Source organism: Amphiprion ocellaris, chromosome 19 (genome assembly GCF_022539595.1).
Source record: "Amphiprion ocellaris isolate individual 3 ecotype Okinawa chromosome 19, ASM2253959v1, whole genome shotgun sequence".
NCBI classification, from domain to species: domain Eukaryota; kingdom Metazoa; phylum Chordata; class Actinopteri; family Pomacentridae; genus Amphiprion; species Amphiprion ocellaris.
The window spans coordinates 12921553-12942074 of NC_072784.1; the positions used below are offsets into that span (position 1 = coordinate 12921553).

Genomic DNA, 20522 nt, shown 5'->3' on the forward strand with positions numbered 1-20522 from the left:
AGAAAGACTCGCCTTCACGCTCTGCTGGAGGGGGGCTGCCCATGACATCACTCGCTCTCACCCGGCATCTTGTTGACCCCGTTGCTGTCTATTGCGTGCTGTTCCTCTTCCTGTTCTCTCCATAGGATTGCGGGTGTATATGCATACATATGTGCCTGCTTTTTCCACACCTGCTGTGGCTCGAATCCAAACTCTGCAACCTCGAAGCTGTCGCCCCCCACCCTGACAGCCCCTGCCTGCACTTCCTCTTTTTCAGACTACCTTGGCTCTCACTGGCAGAGCATTGTGTGTTATACTGACATGCCTTTTGTCTACAGGGGCTCCTAACTCAACCTCAGGACCACCTTGAATAACAAATGCCCCTACAGTGGGGCCACAGACTGCACACTGTTTGAGTTATGCTTTTTTTCGCTAAGAGTCTTGGCTTGAGTGTCACAATAAGAGTCTAACTGGAAGCTGTTTGCTGTGCATTTACGATCTCTGCTGTTCTCTGTGTTTGTTTTTTGCAGACACTACCCCAAGACAAACTTCACCGCTGTGGCTGACACTCCAGAGAACCTCCGCCTCAAACAGCAGAGCAAGATACAGAGCACGGTAACTCTTTGTGCCAGTTTATACCCTCAGTATTAATTCATAAACCAAACTCCAGCTGTGAAACGCACACCTTGTTCTTCACACCTTGGCATTTTTCCACAAAGGAGGAAATGAAAAGATAAATTTGAAAAGCATTACAAGATAATTCCCTCTTGAATCATCATAGACAAGCTCATTTGCCCGAGATTTCCACAGCATAAAATATGGATGTTTATAAAGCTATTTCTGAAATTTTAGCTTCATATGTCATCTACTGTGTGAGAGATTGTTTCCATACATGAAAATTTGGTGCCATGTTTCAATGGCAATATCTCAGGAACTATTCAAGATAAAAGCCTGTAATTGTCACTATTAATTGTCATTATGCCATTGATTTAGCATCTGCAAAATTGTACAAGTAGATCAAATAGTCTCTGAATATGGGTCTGTTGAAATTTTCAATAAAACTAAAACCATAATGAAAAGTCCCATCTTTGAACACATATTAACAAACAGAATTGATATTACAGACATCGGGTAGGAGCTGCATGTCACAATAATACGGAACTAAACATAAAAAATACTTTTTTATATGAAATACTTGGTCACAAAAATGAAAATCAAATTATTTTTCCTATATTGTCATAATTAATTGAGCAGGTATGACAAAAACAAAGGTACCACAAAAACAAAAATATTGCAGGATAACTTAATCCAATTAGATTCTAGCCTTCCACAGTGGTTTTCAAATATATTTAATTTTCAATGGCATGGTGAAAATTAATAGATTTTAAGCTTTGATCTTTTACAGTATTCTTAACATATTAAGTTTCAAATTTCAGTGTGCGAAAAAGCAAAAAAGTTGGTTGACGGGCAGTTTATTTTAAAAAATACCTTGAAAAATACTTGATATATCAATCTAAAATTTCAAAGTTCCCATTTTGAAGATCTATAGTTTATGATTAAATAGTTTAAAGCAAACCAGAGGTGGTCGAGCAGGAGGCCCCTGATGGTTTGAGGTGAAATTACCCAGTAGTTAACCCCAAAAATCGATCCGGGAGCAAAGGCTTTCACACAGCCTGCTTTCAGATAATCGGTCTAATTCTGTGTGAACATCCATCTGCATGCTCACAGCTTTGAGACAGACCTGAGAAGTCGAGCATGAAATTGATTCATACAGGACAAGCTAGAGACTTGAGGCTGAAATGGCCACAGTCATGCAGTAGCGTGACAAATAGAGTAGTGTGAAGAGAAAAAAAAAAGTTTTTCCCCAAAACTAGAATAGCAACACTTCTCCAATTATATTTAAAAATAGTGCTCTTTGGAACCATCAAACTGGGACCTTGCTTCAATCTGTTTTAAAACAAATTCCATTTCCTTTTATCTGAAGTTGACAAAAATACTTGTTACACTAGAAGGTTTTGCAGCATTAAGACTGAAAATAAGCCCATTTACCTTAACCTGCCAAACACAGGAGCTCAGTTTGAACCAAAAAATGGTTTGTTCTTCATTTAAATTGAGCTTGAACATGCTATTTTAGTAATATATTTGTGGGAACTGGTAAAAAATAGCTTTTTGTCCTATCTGTGTAGCTGTTTTTATCCGTATTAGGAAGCCATGCCCACAGTAAGGCTTTATTAGGGTTTATTTATTGACACACTCCAAAATAAGATGTATTGAACACAGCCTTTACATTACAACCATTACACTTACCTCCTGGAACAACCTTCTTGTTCCACACTGCTGCTGTTAATGTATAAGACAGTCATTTGTGTGCTATTTATGATGGCTGCAAACTGGATTATGGCCCCATAAATTTGGTACTTTTTATACCTTGCTATGTTAACGTGGGAATAATGTACCACTGCCGCTGTGTGATACACTATTCATCTCTGCATATTTGTAGCAGTACGTTTTTGTTTTTTGTTTTTTACAGTGGTGCTCAATTTATCTCTGCACCTATTTTTCTGCCTGGTCTGATTTGTAACCACAGAGAGCACTATTACAACCATTCCTGCTGGAGCTAAAATTATAAAGACCCAAATATATTCTAAGATTTAAAAAAGTAACCTCAGTGACCAAAATATCCTTCTGAACTGGGTCATGTGTTACCGCCTTAATAAGAATGGCCCTGATTTAGAGTCAGAGTTTTAACAATGTTTTTCCGCTTTGTCTGCTTATAGTTAAATAAAAGATGATGAATCACATCTAGAATAGGTACAAAATGGTATTGTATATTGTGGCAAACCTGTCTGTCATGTGAGCTTTCACTTCTCTTAATCAAGCTGTGATGTCTGGGCTATGTGCTAATTTCTAGGAACTTGCCTATGAATGTGATCACTACAATAACTACAGAAGAACTCCTTGGAAGTGACACATTTATTGCAGAAGTGCACAAATATGTAATTTCAGCCTTCTTAATCACAAAAAAGCAATGTAAAATTGTGGGTCTGGACTTCTGGAGAAGACTATACTTTTGAGAAAGAAAATAGGAAAGGATCCACAAGAAAAAGCTGATAGAGAGGCTTGTTTTCGCAGCATGGAGCAGAGAACAGAGTGTGTTCTGCAGAGAGGAGGCAGAGCTTATTAAAGAATGTGAATCAACTAATCTGAATTTCACTGTCAAACACTGCAGATGAGTCTGTGATGTGTATGTAAGAAGAGGTTTTGTGGGTGAGGGTAGTGGTCATATGGGGAGGGGGGTAACTGAGGGATCGAGGGACAGATGGTATTTTTCTACATGGATTGTGCATCCAAACAAACCCCCACAAACACTCTCCTCCAAGAGACATTGCACTAATGTTTTTTAATAGCTATAGGAATCAGATTATAACACGCCAAAGATGTTTCTGTGTAATGGTGAGATGTCTTTCTCTTCTCTGTAGCAGTTGTGTAATGACACAGAGGACAGGAAATTAACATTTCCCAAAGAAAAATCCCCCAAAGCTTTTAACGGAAGTAGATTTGTCAACAGTGATGTATGATGAGAAAGTTCCTTTCAGCAAGGGAGCACAGTTTAACCCCCTGAAGTAGTTTCTGGGTGTTTTTTACTCAGTTTGGTCTCAGTTTTCAGTACAGTATAAAATCATGCACTTCTATGGAAGCAACCATGGCTAGAATTAGAGAGAACTCAAAAATGTGTCCTGTGTAGTGTGACACAATTAGAATGGCGTAAATTCTTAAATAAATGAAAAAAGTTGAATTATTTATTTAACAAAAATTGTAAAGCCTGGAATGAACATGTCCAGCATTCGTCCGAGTGCCCACAGGTATTACTAATACAAGGAGAAAAAAATGTTGGCTCTACATACTACAGATATTTTTCTAAATACATTTTTAACGTGTTTCTATACTTATCTCCACTCTGCTCTGTGTAAACACAGCCTGCAGTTCAGCCCAATTCAGCTGAAAACTCCCCAGATTTTTATTACATAACTGTTGGGGGCAGCTGAGTCAGTCATGGCTTCTCAGCTGTACCAAGAATGCAAATTGTTTTGTTTTTTTACAGAATCCGGTTCATGCAAAAGGTTTATTGTAGCTAAATCTTTACATTAGGCATGTAGAATATAGTGATTTTAAACTTAGATTTGATTAATTTTGCAGACAGAACTAGAAGTCAAAAACTGTTAGAAAAATCTGTCAGTTCTTTCTTTTTTCCCCCAGTTTTTGTCTCTGTTAAATGGTGCAATTTTGCCATTTTTTAAAAAGATAACATGCCTCTGGAGTCCAGAGGTTTAAAGTAAACAGGATCTTCCTAAAGAACAAGTAGTTTTTAAACAACTTTCTGTAAACTATAGAATGTTTGAGCTTCAAATGACATTTTAAAGCAGCTAAAATTGAATTTATCTTTGACAAACTGACCAACATGCACACTGCTCCCACATATGTAAGTGATATATTAGAGAATTATTATGAAACACGTTTCTTCGGTGTAAGAAAGTTGAATGTGTCTGTGGAGAGCTGTGGCCGTCTAACCCCCACCATCACCACTACCATCACCGTTGCCACTGCGTTGCTACGGGAACCCTATTGCTATGGTAGCAGGGTAGATGTTTGTCACACCTCATTACAAGACTTTGCAGGGGGAAACAGAGAGAAACAAGACACAGAAAGAGAGAAATAAAGAAACCCAAGTGAAGGAATTGGGGAGGAGGAGAAGGAGAGCATTGAGGCGCATATGAGCAAGGAAACAAAAAAAAAAAAAAAAAAAAGCAAGAGACAGGAAGGCACCAACACAGAAAGAGGGAGGAGCGCCGCGTGAAAGAGGAAGAGATAACAGTGAAATCCCCAAGAGGAAGGAAAGCTAGAGGAATGCAAATAGAAGCAGAGCGAAAGATTATAATGAGGAAAAGCTCAAGCTCTGTGAGGATGACTTGTCTGCCGCTGTTGAAGCAGTAAAATATGAATGAATGAAGAAGGAGCACAGAGAAAAGGGGAGTGTGGGTGGGGAACGAAAGCAGAATCATGATTGGAGGAGAAGAAGCTGTTGCACAGACCCCAAAAGACAAAGGAGATGGGCTTGAGAAATAAAAACAGGGAGGAGGATCATATGTTGACTGAGCAGAGCAGAGCGGAGCGAGGATTGAAGGACAAAGATGGGTCGAGGCCACATTAATCTTCTTGTGACTTATCTTTGTGCGCAGGCTTGAAAGCTGCGTATAATTTCCCGTGGAATGAGGATCAGCTACAGTTTTCTCTGTTTCTCAGTGGACGTCAGGCCAGGGGTGACAGCAGAGATGGACGGTGTCTCGCTTACGTACACATTAGCTGCGATTACGTCAAGACGTCGTGAGGCGAGAGGAGGATTTGGTCAGCGCCGTGCTGGGCGGTGTCAGACATTAGGTGGACGTCTGGGCGAGAGGACGCGAGGATGGAGCTTTGTTTCCTGGGAATGGACTGTGCAGGCAGGCAGGGCCCATTCTTGGACGAGTGCAGGAAATTGGGGCAGTCGCCATGGAGGCAGGAGCAAAGGCTTGGTGTGGGGAGGTGGAATTAAAATGTCTCTGCACTAAGGCCTGCCAATAATGGCTTTAAAAAAATTGATTAATCTGTCAACAGTTCTTCTCCAAAATGTCAGACTGACCATTTCTTTTAAGTGCATTTTGTTTTTGCCAGCTGTATTCCATAGCACAAAACAAAATGTAAACACAGGTTACTCAAATAAGTCTGCTTAAAAACAATGGCAGAAACGAAATATTATTTTAGATGGATGTCTCAACAAGCCCAATGCACACAAATGCATACACAGGCCCCGTCAGTCAAAGTACAGTAAGCCCAGATTGTGGCCTGACATTACAATGTTAGCATGTAGCTAGTAGCATTAACAGCTACAAGGACAAATGAGATTAAAAGTGCTTCTTACTAATAAACGGGCAATACTCATGGTGGTTTTCTACCCAGACGAGCACCTGTAAGTGGTCTAGGGATGCCCTCGTCAAGTTTTTTGCTCTAATCCAGACTGATTGAATATTTATTTTATCTGCCGATACAGAGTCCCAATCAAATTGTTTTCCTAGATTATACTGTCTTTAATCACACTATTTTAAAGTTGTACAAATCATTCGAATGTGCAACTGAAGAACTGTGCAATTCATTAGGAAAAAAATTACATTTCTGCATCCAAGCTGTTCCTTATTGTTAGGGGGGTGGTCACAAACAATGCCCTGGTTGAGTATTTTCTGAAATGTAGTGTGGAGAGTGTAGGGTGAAAACCTGTATTTTGTACATACATGTATCGTAGATTAGTTTTAGTACCTGTGGAGCCTCTTTGGCCTCTATTTAACATTGTGACGACACAAGATAATGGTCACTTGTATTACGGCCAGTTCAATTTAAGACAAAATTAAGAATACCAAGGCATATGTAACAGAATCATCTTTGCTGTCCAAATTGTGTGTCAGTTTCCTAAAACAGCAGTATTGGCACAGGACAAATATTCACTGTGCTGAATATATGTTAATTAATTGACAGTGCTTCAGATTATTGCTTAAGAATATTATTCAAAGTTTGTGTCCTTCAGCAAATTGTGCTTTTGCTTTACAAAACTTGTGTGACAGCAATCATAAACAAGGAATCAGGCTTAGGTTCATGGCGACAGCAATCAGTTAAAAAATGCCTTGATAAACATCCCAAGTGTTTTTTACAATGAGCTTTGCTTCTGTGGTCTCAGTGTACAAAAGCACCTGTTTGTTCTGTGATAATTTGAAGTATTTCCAGACCTTTAAAGCCCTTGGTCTTTGAAAGCTTTAACCCTTTACCAACTCTGACACTGTATCCACTCCCATTTTCTAAAACTGTAGATCTGTGACTGGAGCCAATGTCAGGATGCGATAATTACATAGTGATACCGAAGAATTTGTTAGAATAAACTGAAGCATTGTGGAAAAAGATTAAAAAATGATGCATTTATTAAAAATGCCTTTTCAGTGTTAATTTGCCAATTATCTTGACTAATCATGGCAGTCTTACTCTGCACGTCATAAACATGAGATAGAGACGAGCCAGAATGTGCAGCAGATTCTTTAGTTCAAAAATAAAACCTGCCAGTTTCAGGTTTGTACACTGGCGGTTTTGGTTGTGGTTTTAAATACTCGTGAGTCGCCCACGGGGCAGCAGTGAAGAGAGCTCGGTGCTTCTTGTATTCTGATACCCATCTGACACTGTATGGGCCGGACATTTCCTCCTCCTGCCCTCAGGATCAGAATCAGAATTGGGTGGGAAGGAAAACACAAACACACAAGCTGACCCTGTTCGTCACACACTACCTCTCATTTTAACCATATAAGGCTGTTGCAATGTCCTGTATGTAACGTCATCCCTCCCAAGCAAACAGGATGTTAACGTCACTACAAAAGACTAAGCAATATATGCAGACCCAAGCTTGCAGGCACACGCTACACACACATGTTAACTCAGCTGCACTTAATGCATAGAAATATGATTTAAATAGCAGAAGTAAACACGCTCCGATTTAGGTGTCAAATCCTTGCAGAAGAGGCCACAAACAGGTTTTTTGAACTGCAATGAAGCTTCTCCATTATAGAGAGAAACATAACTAATCCAGTGCAAAGGGAAAATGGTTTTTGCTCATCACATTTTCGCTTGCTGTGGGCTCATTTTTTACTGCAATGTAAGATCATTTACCTGCATGGAAATGGCAAAACCGTGACTACAACTAGAAAAACAATTCAAAAAAGTTAAAGTGGCATAAATAATTAAAAAAAAAAATTAAAAATAAAGTTGAGTTAATGTTTTTTTTTAAAATCAAGTCAACATGTACAAAATTCGTCCAAGTGCCCACAGTTGTTACCAAAACTAGACGAAAATAATGGCATTATGCACTAAAGATACTTTGCTACTTGCATATTTACATTGTGTACAAACTAAGCATTTTTCACTCATTTTTCCATATCATCTTTAGAAAGATCTTTCTCCATGCTGAAGATATCTTGCAGCAACTTGTTCCACATTATACAGTGTTTCTTTAGCCGTGCTCCTTTATTTTGTTGACCAGTTACTCTAATTTGTGTCCATACTTGTTTCCTGTTTGTTTAAACTTGTTTAGTTTGGCTAAAAAAAAGATGTTTCTGCAGTGGCTGTTGGTGGCAGTTGAGTCGCTAATGGCTTCTTAGTTGTGCTGAGAAGTGCTGAATTTTTTTTTTTTTTTAACTAAATGGAGTTTGGACAAACAATTCATTTTTGGTGAATTTCTAAATGAGACATGTAGAAAAAAGAGATTTCAATTAAATACCACAATTGTAAGTTTAGATTTGGTGGGGTTTTTTTCAGATATTTTTTGGGCCTTTTTCGGCTTGATAGGACAGCAGTGAGAGAGACAGGAAAGTGGGGAGAAGAATGGGGGAAGGACCTGCAGCAAAGAGCCATGAGCTGGATTCGAATTCATGACCGCAGTGTCGGGGACTATAGCCCCTGTTTATGGGTTGCCCACACAACCTGTTGGGTCACCAAGGTGCCCAAATTTGGTCTTTTTGAAGATAAAATGTCTTTTATAACTTGTTGATCACACTTTGAAATTCAGAGGGTTAATAGCAGCCAGAATTTCATTGAAATCTTCAGTCAACAAAACAGTACAAAAAAAAACATTCTGGAAAGTTAATTTCACAACAGGTGCCATTTCAGCATTTTAATGTTATTTCATCTAACTGTGTCAAGCTGTAATGAAACCAACACTATAAAAATATTTTACTGGGCCAGAGCTTTGCTCAGTAAAGCACAGGACTGATCCATTTGCCAAACCAAGAACAAGTGCTCATAAAGTGGACAATGATATAACAGGTGCTTTAGAAATTAAAGTAGCGACAAAATAATTTCAGACAAGTGTGAAAATATCAAGACTCATCAGTTTTCTTCTCTCTGACCCGTATATGTTAACAGAATCTAGGTCAGGGCATCTATTAATAATCACTTGCTTTGCATTTGTTGGATTTTCCTTGTTGGCTCGCACAAACACACTGAAACTGTTCATCTGAATGCATAATTCATTTCACCTATTATTTGCCTTGTATGTTTTAACCTCCGCTTTGTTTTTGACTCGATCCTGTTTTTGCTGTGCAGGTTCTCTACAAGGAGGATTTTGAGAAGAACAAAGGGAGAGGTTTCAGCGTGGTCACAGACACGCCAGAGATGCAAAGACTTAAGAAAACGCAGGACCAAATCAGCAATGTAAGTGTCACCAAAACAACCACCTGTCTGTTTATTCCCCTGAATCTTAACAGAAAAGAATATTTAGAGCCATTCCAGTGTTGTTTGCCTCCTGACAGCCAGTCTGGTCCGAGTTGATTAGCTTCTCTATGTGACTTTAATCTCTTTGCCAATATTGAACTGAGGATTTGTTCTCAGGAGGATAATTGGTCTACATGAAGTACACTGGAAAGGGCTCTTTGGTTGTTTAAGAATTACTTATTTCGCAGCTTCGAGCTAACCCTTAGTCAAGTCATGCTTAATACTGATAGCTCTGTTTTAAAGACTTAAAAGTCGCCAGTGGAAACTGCCAGAAGAAGAGGATTTGTTGTTTGTTTTTTTAAAGATTTGCTCGTTTCATCCCCTTCATCTCCAGCCTCAGAGAGTTCCACCAGATTAGGATCTTGAGTTTTATGGTGTTCTGCATGTTGTGGTGTTTTTTTATGTACCTTCCATCCTGCTGCTTAGTCACTGTTGTCAGTAAATGTCAGGCTTCCTTTGCTCTCGCCGCCCCTCATTTGTAGTGATGGAATTCTCCTTGAATCACTCTCCACATGGATCATTCCCATCCACTCTGCTCTCCGCTCCCTCAGCTGCTGCTATCGATTTGCCTTTTCTCTGTAAATACAGCACAGCGATGTAGAAATGCATGCTGTGTTTACCTTGTGTCCCCGGTCTGCTTAAGTCAGCGCTAAAGGCCTTTATTTCCATGAGAAACACAGAACATACGTTGTGATACATAACCAGCCGGCACCAACCCTGCTAATGGCATAATTAGTGTGGAGGGTGATGGGTAATTACTGCTTTCATGTGATGAAAGATCACGCATGTCTGAGATCAAGGAAATGTGCAGGGCAGAGAAAGAAACACATATATTACATGTATTTATAGGCACAAACACACAAGCCACATCAAGATAACAAGTGCGTGATGCTGGGATGGATTCAGGCTCATCGTGGCATGTTTTTAGTCACAAGTGATAAACAAGACATCTGCTTGCAATCAGTGCGTCATTCACAGCCAGTCATCGGGGAACCGCTCCAGATGAATCTTCTTGTTTTGTTCCCATCCCTGGACACTAAAGCTCTTTCAGACATGTATTAATTTCTGGTAATCTGACAGCAGCTGAACATGTCGGCTTTGTGTCTAGATGAACACCGTGGTCGCTTTAAAACTTTACTGAGGTGAAAAAATAGACTAACAGCTCCTTAAATTTATGATGCTCGCCAGTTTTGTTTCGTTTTCTGTGACAAAGCTGTAAACTTCAATAAATACTTAGAATTAAAATCATCTCCAACATGTAGACTGAATTGACAGGCTCAAACAGCATTGTGAACTTGTGAACTTTACCCCCGACAGGTGAGGTTTGTGTTGTTTTCTTGTACTGAAGTTCAGTTTGTTGCTTCCAGCAGTTCGTAGAAATCTTTCCTCTAAGTTTATTAAATACCTGTAGCTTAAATCGGCAGCAGGATCCACCTGTGTATCTCAAAAGCAAGGGGTTGTGTACATTTGTGTATTTGAGACAACAGAACGGCACCAGCAACTACATTAAATACTTAAAATGATCCTTAACATGGAAACAGAATCAGGCAGGATCTAACAGCAAGATTGGTGAAGTTTATCAGCTCCAGATAGGCATTTTTTTAATATATTTATTTATTTTTTATATATCGTTATGTAAATATAGCTCAGGTTGGACCTCCATTACAGCTGATATTTTTATTTAACTGTTGGTAAAATAGTAGATTTTCATCACACATGGACAGAAGTTTAGTAGAAGTTTAGTTTATTTGTTAAGTTTGATGAGCTTGAAATAGTTTAGATTCAGTCTTGTGTTTATTCCTGTATTTTTTATGTATTATGAATCACTTGTTGTCACATGAATGTCAAATAATATATATGAAGCCATGAGGAACATTAATGGAAAAGTGACCTACAAATGACAGAATGATGTTATTTTAACAGACTAGTAAAGCAGGACTCTTGCATATCTCACGTCTGAAGAGAATTTAAGAGACTAACCAGTTTAACCTCTCGTCTAGACTTGTGCTCTCGCTTCATTCCTTGCTCTGGATGACTCTTTGGTTCATTTTCCTCACCTTCTTCACATCAAGCAGCAAAGATTATCAGCTATCAGGGGGGTTTTAGTTCAGCAGCAGCCTGGGAACTTCCTGTAAATCCGCACACACACCATCTGTTCAACCTGCTCCTTTAGAACAGACCTAAATAATCTCTCTCACACACTCTCACTTAGCATATTGCACTCGAGAATAGCCACTGTGTTCCGTCGCTCACTCGTCTCACTGTCCCTGCACAAACACTCCGACATCTCATCCAGAGTGTGAATACACTCGCCGCTGACGCCGCCAGCACACTGGGCTCTTTGAGTCCGGGTGTAAGCGGGGACAGAATCGTGGCTGTAAATCTTGACCAAAGTACTGTGAGTCAGTCTGTTGTCAGCCTGGTAATAAGGGGGATGAGTTATCGAGTGCAGTCATAGAGCAGTTACTCAGTTTCAGTGTGGCCCGTTTCATGTTGTAACACTGAACGCTGCTGTTGTCACACGGGCTGGAGGGACTGTAGGTGGATAAAAATCTGTCTGAAACTGTATTTCAGCTGCTTTTTAGTTCAGTTACACCTCAGCGTGTGACTTGGAGGCTCAGATATCTACGAGAGAAATGCTGAAAATGTCCAGTTGGACTTGAGACTGTAGCAAGTGATCATTTGCTGTGCTTAGTCATACCACCCCCTCCTCCTGCTGCCCTTCCTGCTGAGTCTAGCTGCCTCAGTGTTCAGGCTTCTACTTGGTTCCTTTTTTCACTTCACCTGCTCTTCCTGATGTGTCAGCGAGGGTTGCTATGCGACTCAGAGCTCGCTCGACTTCCGGCTGCTGAGATGTCATTTCCTCTCAGTGTCAAGCTACTTCCCGAGCCTTTGCTGCACGTAACGCGCCCCACCTATCACCAGGAACACAGGGGAGGCTGTGGAGCAAGTGGGAGACCCCTGGTGGATAGAACGGCAACTACGGGCAGCCACGGCTTCCTGAAGAGAAAACGGAATGTGCCGATTTACAGTATTTGCAGCTCTTACGTGAAGATGCATGCTTATTCACGGCCTTACTCTGTTGCAGATTAAGTACCATGAGGTGTTTGAGAAGACTAAGATGGGAGGAGAGGTCCCACATCATCAGCCAAGCAACCCCAGTCCAGGTATTACACTGAAACTTAGCACAATAAAGAATTTATATAGACATGCTGATTAACAAACAAATCTTGGCTGAATATCAATAAATGCAAATTTTTTTCCACCATATTGCAGTGAATATACGCTTTCCTGTAGCTGAATTGACATATTATGATGCAACTGGCAGGTGCAGACATACAATAAAAGTTTATTCATTATGTACACATCACTGAGGAAAACAGGAGAACGCTTCAACTTACATTTAAAACATACCATGTTTAATTTTATGTAAAATGTTCAAATTTTTATCCCGACTGGACAGCAAACTGGCACAGTGTAAATGTGTGTATGACATGTAAATGTATGCACACACTTTTTTGCATAAACACAACACAAACACACACAACTGCAACTCTTGCACAGTTCACACTGCACATTAGATCACAATCTCTTTGTTCCATTTAGTATTTATGACTGTTTCTCTTTCTTCTATTTTCGGGAATGTTTTTATCATGTCTTGTTGTTTTTGTGGGATAGCTGCTTTGCATTTCACTGCAGATGCTGTATGAGCATGAGACAAATAGAAACTTTTGAATTTTGATAGGCATCATCTGTTTGTCAATGATAGTTTTGATGTTAATACTTCATTTTTAAGCCTTTGTCGGTTATTATTGAAGGCCATGACGCTGATACCATTGTGCATTCATAGTAGATAAAAGCTGTAAAATTAATAGAAAGTTATCAAAAGTTCTCTTGGAAAAATACACCAATTATCTACATTTTTTTTTAAAGTTTCTGGACTCTGTGCTTGGCCTCCTCTTTGCTGCAGGCTGTATGAGCTCACAGGCTGCATGTTTCCTGGTTACGCCTCTCAGAGGTTTTAGTTGTAACTTGTTCACTTCCCTGCTGTGCTGTAGAAATTATTGTATTTCATCATGACTGAAATCGTAGCAATTCATAATCTGGCATTAAATGGTTAAGTCCACTCACCGTTTGATTTATTACATAACATTATTTGCTTAAGCTCAGAAGCATCAGCTATGAGGTAGTAAATAGAAACAACTTAATCAGTTTTGCCAGAATGTTATCAAACCATTAGGAAGCAGGTTTTATGGCTCAGTGTCATTTTAATAATATTTTCATGTGCTTTAGAAATACAGAAAATGTTGTAATTGCATCATTTTATGTAATAAATAATGTTGAAATGCTTTTGTATAACATAGTAATTCGATTTCTAAGTACAAGAATTTAGATTATATCAAGTGTGGCAGGAGTTTTTACATACAACATATATAATGTTAAGTCCACTTTGAATATGAATAGATTTGCCTTTATAATCAAACAAATAGCTACGATGTTAGCTCTAACAATGTACTGTTAATTTTCATATCACATATAGTATGACATTTTACATATTTACCTTTTTTTGGCACTAAAATAAGTTGACCCGCCTAAAAAATGGCATAACATTTCTTGACAAGTTTGTGTATTTTAAAAATATCTGTAAAATAAACAGTGTACAGTGAACGCAGTGTACAGTAACCTGCTGTTTGCATCTCCACACAGAAAGACGTTGTTTAAAGGTTATGCAACAGGTGAGCCATCGGATGCACGTCTCGGCTTGTTGCGTTTTTGAAATCTTCGCCGTGTTGAAGAACTTGTGCAAAAAAAAAACTGTACTGAAAATGGAAGAATGCACTTTTCAGCCGCAGTAATTTCCTGTTTAGTTCCCAGTGAGTTTAGTATCTTAGACAGACTAGTCAGAAAACATGTTTTAACTCTTTTCTTTACGTTCCTGTCTTTGTCTCAGCAGCTTACCAGGTGTCTGCAGCCTCTCAGAACTTCCACTATGACCCTGCTCCTGAACCAGTGCGTCAAGCAGCTGCTGCCCCTCCTCCCAGTGCCGGGGTAAGTCCTCCAGAAACGGCAAAAAGAGCATGTTTAAAATTTGTATTTAGGAGTGGAGCTGCAGTGATCATGCATTCTGGTATGCAGTCACATTTTTTCCAGTATTGTTAATACTTGTGGACACCTGGAAAAATGTTTTACATATTAATTCCATTTTTTTTGTTTTTATGAAATAAATAAGCAGAAGAAATTCAACTTTTTTTATGATGTGTGTTTTCTCTACTTCTAGTCAAAGTTGTGCTGTTTTCATAGACGTGCAGGACTTTATTTTGGATTGAAAATAAAACCAAAGTGGGGGAAAATGTCTCAAGAGCAAAACAACACCCGGAAACTGGTTTGGGTTCGGAGAGTTAATAAAACCTGCATGCTCGGGATCTTCTCAGGCGGCAACTGCAGCAGCTGTTTTGGGAACGAACTAAACCGCTCGTTTTATTTTTCGTCTACAGAAGCGGTACAGGGCTGTGTACGACTACTCTGCCGCCGATGAGGACGAGGTGTCCTTTGTAGACGGAGATGTCATCGTAGACGTGCAGCAGATCGATGAAGGCTGGATGTACGGCCGCGTGGAGCGCACCGGCCAGCAGGGGATGCTGCCCGCCAACTACGTGGAGGCTGTCTGAGCGAGAGGGAGAGAAAAAAGAGGGAGAGAAAAAGGAGGAGATAGAAAAAAGGGAGGGAAAGGAGGAAAGTAAAAGCCCAGTGCCATCTCATCTTAACGCCGCTTTCTCTTAATTTTTCTCTTGTTCCCTAATCTGTCCTGTGAGACCCTGAACTCCTTCCCTGCTGCATCCTGCTCTGCTCCCACCAACAGACACCCTCAAGTCTGTCTGTCTGTCTGTCTGTCTGTCTGTCTGTCTGTCTGTCTGTCTGTCTGTTCTCGTCTGTCTGTCTGCCTGCTTTTCTGTCCGTCTGTCTGTGCTGATGTTTGGTTGTCCGTCATCCTCTTCGTCTTCTCCTCCCCACGTCCTGGTTCCGCTCGAGTGGAAAGTCTTAAAAGATAAAGTTCATCGCAGTATGTCAGGGGTCATGCCGTCACACAGTTCCATCCTAGCTGCAGCACTTAACAATCCTGACACAACATCATGCAAATATAAAGAAACTTGTTTAAAAAAAAAAAAAAAAAAAAAAAAAAGCTAACTTAAAAAAAAAACATCCCCATAAGTCAGTGAACACAGCAGGTGTTATTCTTTGGAGAGTTTGGAGTTTCTGTTTCTTTAGTTTTGCAGCCTGACTGGAAACACAGTGTAGAAATCTCAGTCTTATCAGAAGTAAGCTTGAATCTTTTTTGACTTGTGTACATTCCTTTAACCTCTAACTCTGTTTGCTGTTGCATCAATCAGCCAGTTGTCAGTCTTAACAGAGAGGTTTTTAATATATTTATAGATGGACACACATCTCGCCCTCGTGTTCAGCACTGCGTTGTGTGGTTGTTGTTGTTGTGAAAACTGGAACCGTAGCCTAACTGAAGAGCACCTCCTGCCGTTTGGACGCAGGAGGGATCAGGGACAAGTTAGGGGACATCATTAGTCGAATCTCATGCAGCCACGCTGAATTCACCGCCTCAAGTTAGTGTGGACTTGCAGCACCCTTATTTGTGTTTTTTGCAGCCTGAATGCCTTCAGCCATGAGCGAATCACAAAGAAATGGTGATCAAGGTTAAGGTATTTGGAAGAAAAATGAAAAGAAAACAAACATGATACAAAATCACCATCAAAGAAACCACATTTATACAAGAGAAGGCCAAGCACAACTCTATATCGTGAATCTTTTTATTTTAAAATGTATTCCACTGTTTTTGAGTGAACATTCCAGTCTTTTTTTTTTTTTCCATTTAATGTGAGAGAAATAGTCGCATCCTTGGCTATGGTAAATGTTTTTCTCATGCTGTTCTCCCTTTTGCTTTCCTCGTTTGTTTTCAAAAAGAAAAATGTCCGCGTATTGAATAAAACAGACCAGCAACTCCAATTTGTGAAACCGAGAAAACGGAATTAACGTAGAATCGTGCGGTCACGGTATTAGATGAGTCAGGAAACAGAGCTAGCTGCTTGTCGTTGAAGCCTGTTTCTAATCTCTCTAGTGCTGTTTGTTATTATTCTGCAGCTTCTAGGGAAGAGTGATGTTACAGAATAGCATTTCAAACCCATATAGAGACTTTTATCATATGAAAACAACCATAAAAGCATCTTTTGGTCCATGTGGAAGGTGAATCCCAACCGAACTTTCACTTGTACATTAACATATAAGCCACAGCTAATTAGCATTAGCAAAATTAGCTGGTGCTGTTGGTTCATGACCAGAAATTTAAGCATTTATGTCGGTGGTTTTTAAACAGAAATGCCGCATTTTTTCGTCTAGTATTTCTGCGAGGATCTTTAAAAAATGATATCAGCCCGTGACCACATCTTCCCTGTTTCTTGCTGTTTTATTCTCTTGTGATGCACTGTGACCGTCACAGACATGAGCGATCGGGGTGTTTGTAGGTGGGGCGAGCGGGCACCAAAAATATTAATTCAGCTTTATCAAATGAAGCAAGGCTCTCACTATGTAGCTAGATGACATTGTACAATTGTATATGTATCATACAGTAAAGGTAAGTTAGGGAAAAATGTTTTTACAGGTCATGGTGCTCTGGGAAGTGGCTTGCCTGCAGATAAAAGTGGGTCTTTTTCCATTTTTTTTTCTGTGAATGTGGGGAAGTACTGTGATTTTAAAAAGAAAAGTCTGGTGCAAGTTGGTGTTCATGAAGCTTTCTAATGTGACGAATCGTGACAAAATCAGATTAACATCCAAACACAACAGATGAATGAGTGAATGAACACTTGTACAATATGTTTGCCTGCATTTTGCATTGCTCAACAATGCGACGAGTTAATTTGCAAAACAGATGCTTAGATCGGTTGTGTGTTTCTCCTGGGTAAACTGAAGAGTTATTGTTGTTCCTGGCTTCGGATTTAATTTAAAAGCTGCCGGTAGTTCTCTGCAATCCAAACTCTCTTTTATCTCAAGGTTTTTTGATGAAATCGGGGGAAAAAATGTTGTTTAAGTGTGGCTCAGGATGGATTTGTTAAGGCGAAGTCAAATGTGCTGATGTAAGTGTGCGAGGTTGTGGGCGATGAAAGGGCGACCCGACGCTCTTAAATCTCTCCGAGCCCCGTGAGGCAGGACAAGTTGTTTGTCTGACCTGGATATTAGTCAGGAGTTAACCTCCCAGTACCGCTCCTCTGCTCTGGCATCACTACTGAACGTCATATCACAACCCTGCTTCCATTCAGTTTTTCTGCCCACCTTCCTGCTGCAGTTCCCCTCTTTTTTCCCCCTTCAGCCTTTTCATCGTGCTTCTGATGAATCATTCCCTGCTTCTATGATACTGGTTATATACTGTAGACTTGGCAGAGTGAAAATCGTATAATCCACAGTTGCAGGTTTAGCATTCAGACCAGTTTTGTGCATTCCATCTTAAATCTTTTTTTTGTTTGTTTTTGATATAATTTTGTTATTTTTTAAATAAAAAAATAAAGAATATCATATGCATATTGACATACACACGTGTATTCAGAATTCAGAATACATCCTCAGATTAAGGACCTGATATCATCTCCTGTTGCCCTGTTACAGCACTTCAAATTGTACTTATGATTCTGCAGATTCAATAAAATGTCATTTTTTTCTCAGACTGCTGTTAGTGCTGCGTCTGCGGTTTTGCAAATTAGGACTCAAGCAATTCAAAGCGAAGGATGGTGTTTTTAACATGAAACTTGGTCGAAATGCCTTTGTGTGTTTAATTTTAACATATTTTTAATTCCAAGCAAATTTTCAACATTTGTTCTCAAGTATTTATGTACAGTTATTACTCGATGTGTAACCGAGCAATAGTGTTAAAGACAGCAAAACATTTTTACAAAAACACGACAGAGTAAATGATGCACCTCTTAAGAACAATGCCTCCTTATATTTAAACTTATATTTCTACTTATTTAAAAACTACATGAGAAACCTTGAACCTTCCAGAGCCACTTACACTCATATAAATCTACTACTTTGCATAAAATGTAATTTTAATTTTGATGTTGCTCTTACTTTACCTGCTGAAAGGTAAATGTTTAATGACAGAGAGATTATTTTGCATTATTTTCTATTAATTGAGAATTTGCATCACCAGGGATGCTTTACCTACAGCATCGAGAAATTCAAAGTAGCTACAGCAAGCTAACGTAGCTCGCTGTTAGAATATTGCATTATTATAAGGATGACGAGCTGAGTCTGTTCTGCTAATGACATTATGCTATATGAGCTTTCTGTAGCACTAGCTAACTATCTGTCGGCTAAACAACCCTGTTGACTTGACATGATTTTTGTAATTAAACTGAAATTGTAATTTAACTGGCAACAGCCAAGCTGGTTTAAAAAGAATCTAAAATAATTCTTGTATGTGTTATCTAACATGTATGCCTCAATGAAAGTCAGAGCAACATCAAAGCTTAAGAATATAGTTTATTTTATGCATTAGAAGCACATTTGTGTTGCTCAAAGTGACTGATGAGGTAAGATATTCCCAAGATTTAGTTTTACAATAAAATAATAAAAATTGTACTTCATGATTTAATTATACTGTTTTTTAAAAATTCTTGTTTGATATAAAAATATGTATATGTAAAAAATATATAGTAATTTAAAAGGAAACATGTTGATCATAAGGCAGGTGTCTTTTCCTTTATTTTTTAGTAAAAACTAATAAAAATAAATCCTCCCTATGACTCTGACTTAGCAATGCCAAAAATTACATTTGTCATTTTGTACTAACAAAATATTAGCGCCTAAACCTGGTGCATTTTTTTTACAATGTTTTTACATTTTAAATATTAATATTATGTATTATGAGTAGTGCTTACACACACACACATATGAATATACTATTTATGTAACTAAATGGACATAAGCTGCATGAGGTGTACTGTCATTGCTGATCGTGTACAAGGCTATTTTTTACCCTGAGTTCTGCCGGTGAGAACAAATTAATTTTCCCTGCTTGTATGTTACTCTAAACAAAAACTATTTCATTTAGACTGTTTTGGTGTCATTTTTAAGGTTAAATTGGATTCCAGTTCGCATTTGGACTCAAAAACCTCCTCAAAGCTCAAACTCGGGGCACTAAAATCGTCCATTTCCGGAGGGCGGAGACTCGAGGCCGAGTGTTCCCGAACTCTTCCGGTCTTTGCCGATCTCCTGCACCGGCCGCCGAGCTGTTGTTTGTGCTGCGTGTCCTGCTCGCATCCATCTCTGGCAGCGCTCCCATCATGGTGGACATCTTGGTGCTGATGTTTTTCGCCATCATGGGCCTCGTGTTTCTCTCCTACATCATCTACATGCTGTGATGAAGCGGAGACACCGGGAATTACCGGCGAACGGCGGGATGGAGCCGAGTTGTTATCCCCGCTGCATCCCCTGTCTGCAGCCTGCACGAAGGTAAGGAGCTGCTCCTGTCACAAACCACACATTTCCTACACGTTATTATTCTAATATAGTACCTGCACGGTGGATTTGTGGAGCTGTGGAGAGGATTCAGGGGATATTTAACCATTAAAGGCCTGTAGAGGTGCAGTTTCTAGTAGCTTCTATGTGTGTGGGGGGTTGGAATCATCACATTAGTGCATTTAAAGCACATTTAGCCTCATTTGTTCATCTGTTTTCAGGGAGAAGATGCACATCCAGGCTGTGATGCTTCTACAGAGCTGAGAGGAAACACAAATGGAGAGGAGGAAGTGGAAGCCAAACTCTTTCTATCTCCCCTCACCCAGACCCTCTCCCTGATATTTCCCTGATATCTCTGATATCCAGAGTGTTTTCTCTGCTGCTGAAGGTGTGCCAGGACGCTGTGGGTGTGATGCAGGTGTAACAGTCTGCCTTTTTTATACCGCTGTGAGCTGTTTATTGTGTGTGCAATTTGACAGTATTAATCCACGAGATGCCACTCAAAGCTTCAGACTTTTCCCTTATTTTGGAGATGAATCGGTTGGCTCAGCCTCAGTGTTGACTTTATTTCATTCATGTGTTGCCAATAAGTTCTTCTCCTCACTATAATCAATGTACATTCAAATATCCACTGCTTATGTTCGTGTTTTTTGTCTTACTTATGCATTTTTGGCTGCAAATGTCCTGCA

General features: G+C 39.5%; 1 protein-coding gene across 2 annotated transcripts in view; it reads left to right on the forward strand.

Moving 5' to 3' along the window:
• The window catches only part of lasp1 (LIM and SH3 protein 1), a 35424-nt gene extending 17387 nt beyond the window's left edge, over positions 1-18037 (forward strand). The window contains exons 3-7 of one of the 2 annotated variants that reach the window (XM_023278711.3): positions 510-594; positions 9148-9255; positions 12404-12482; positions 14267-14364; positions 14811-18037. In XM_023278711.3, the coding sequence (XP_023134479.1) occupies positions 510-594; positions 9148-9255; positions 12404-12482; positions 14267-14364; positions 14811-14984 (544 nt within the window). In that variant the 3' untranslated portion in view covers positions 14985-18037. The remainder of the gene's footprint in view (positions 1-509; positions 595-9147; positions 9256-12403; positions 12483-14266; positions 14365-14810) is intronic. The other variant, XM_023278712.3, reaches the window with a different exon arrangement.
• The last annotated feature ends 2485 nt before the right edge of the window (positions 18038-20522 follow it).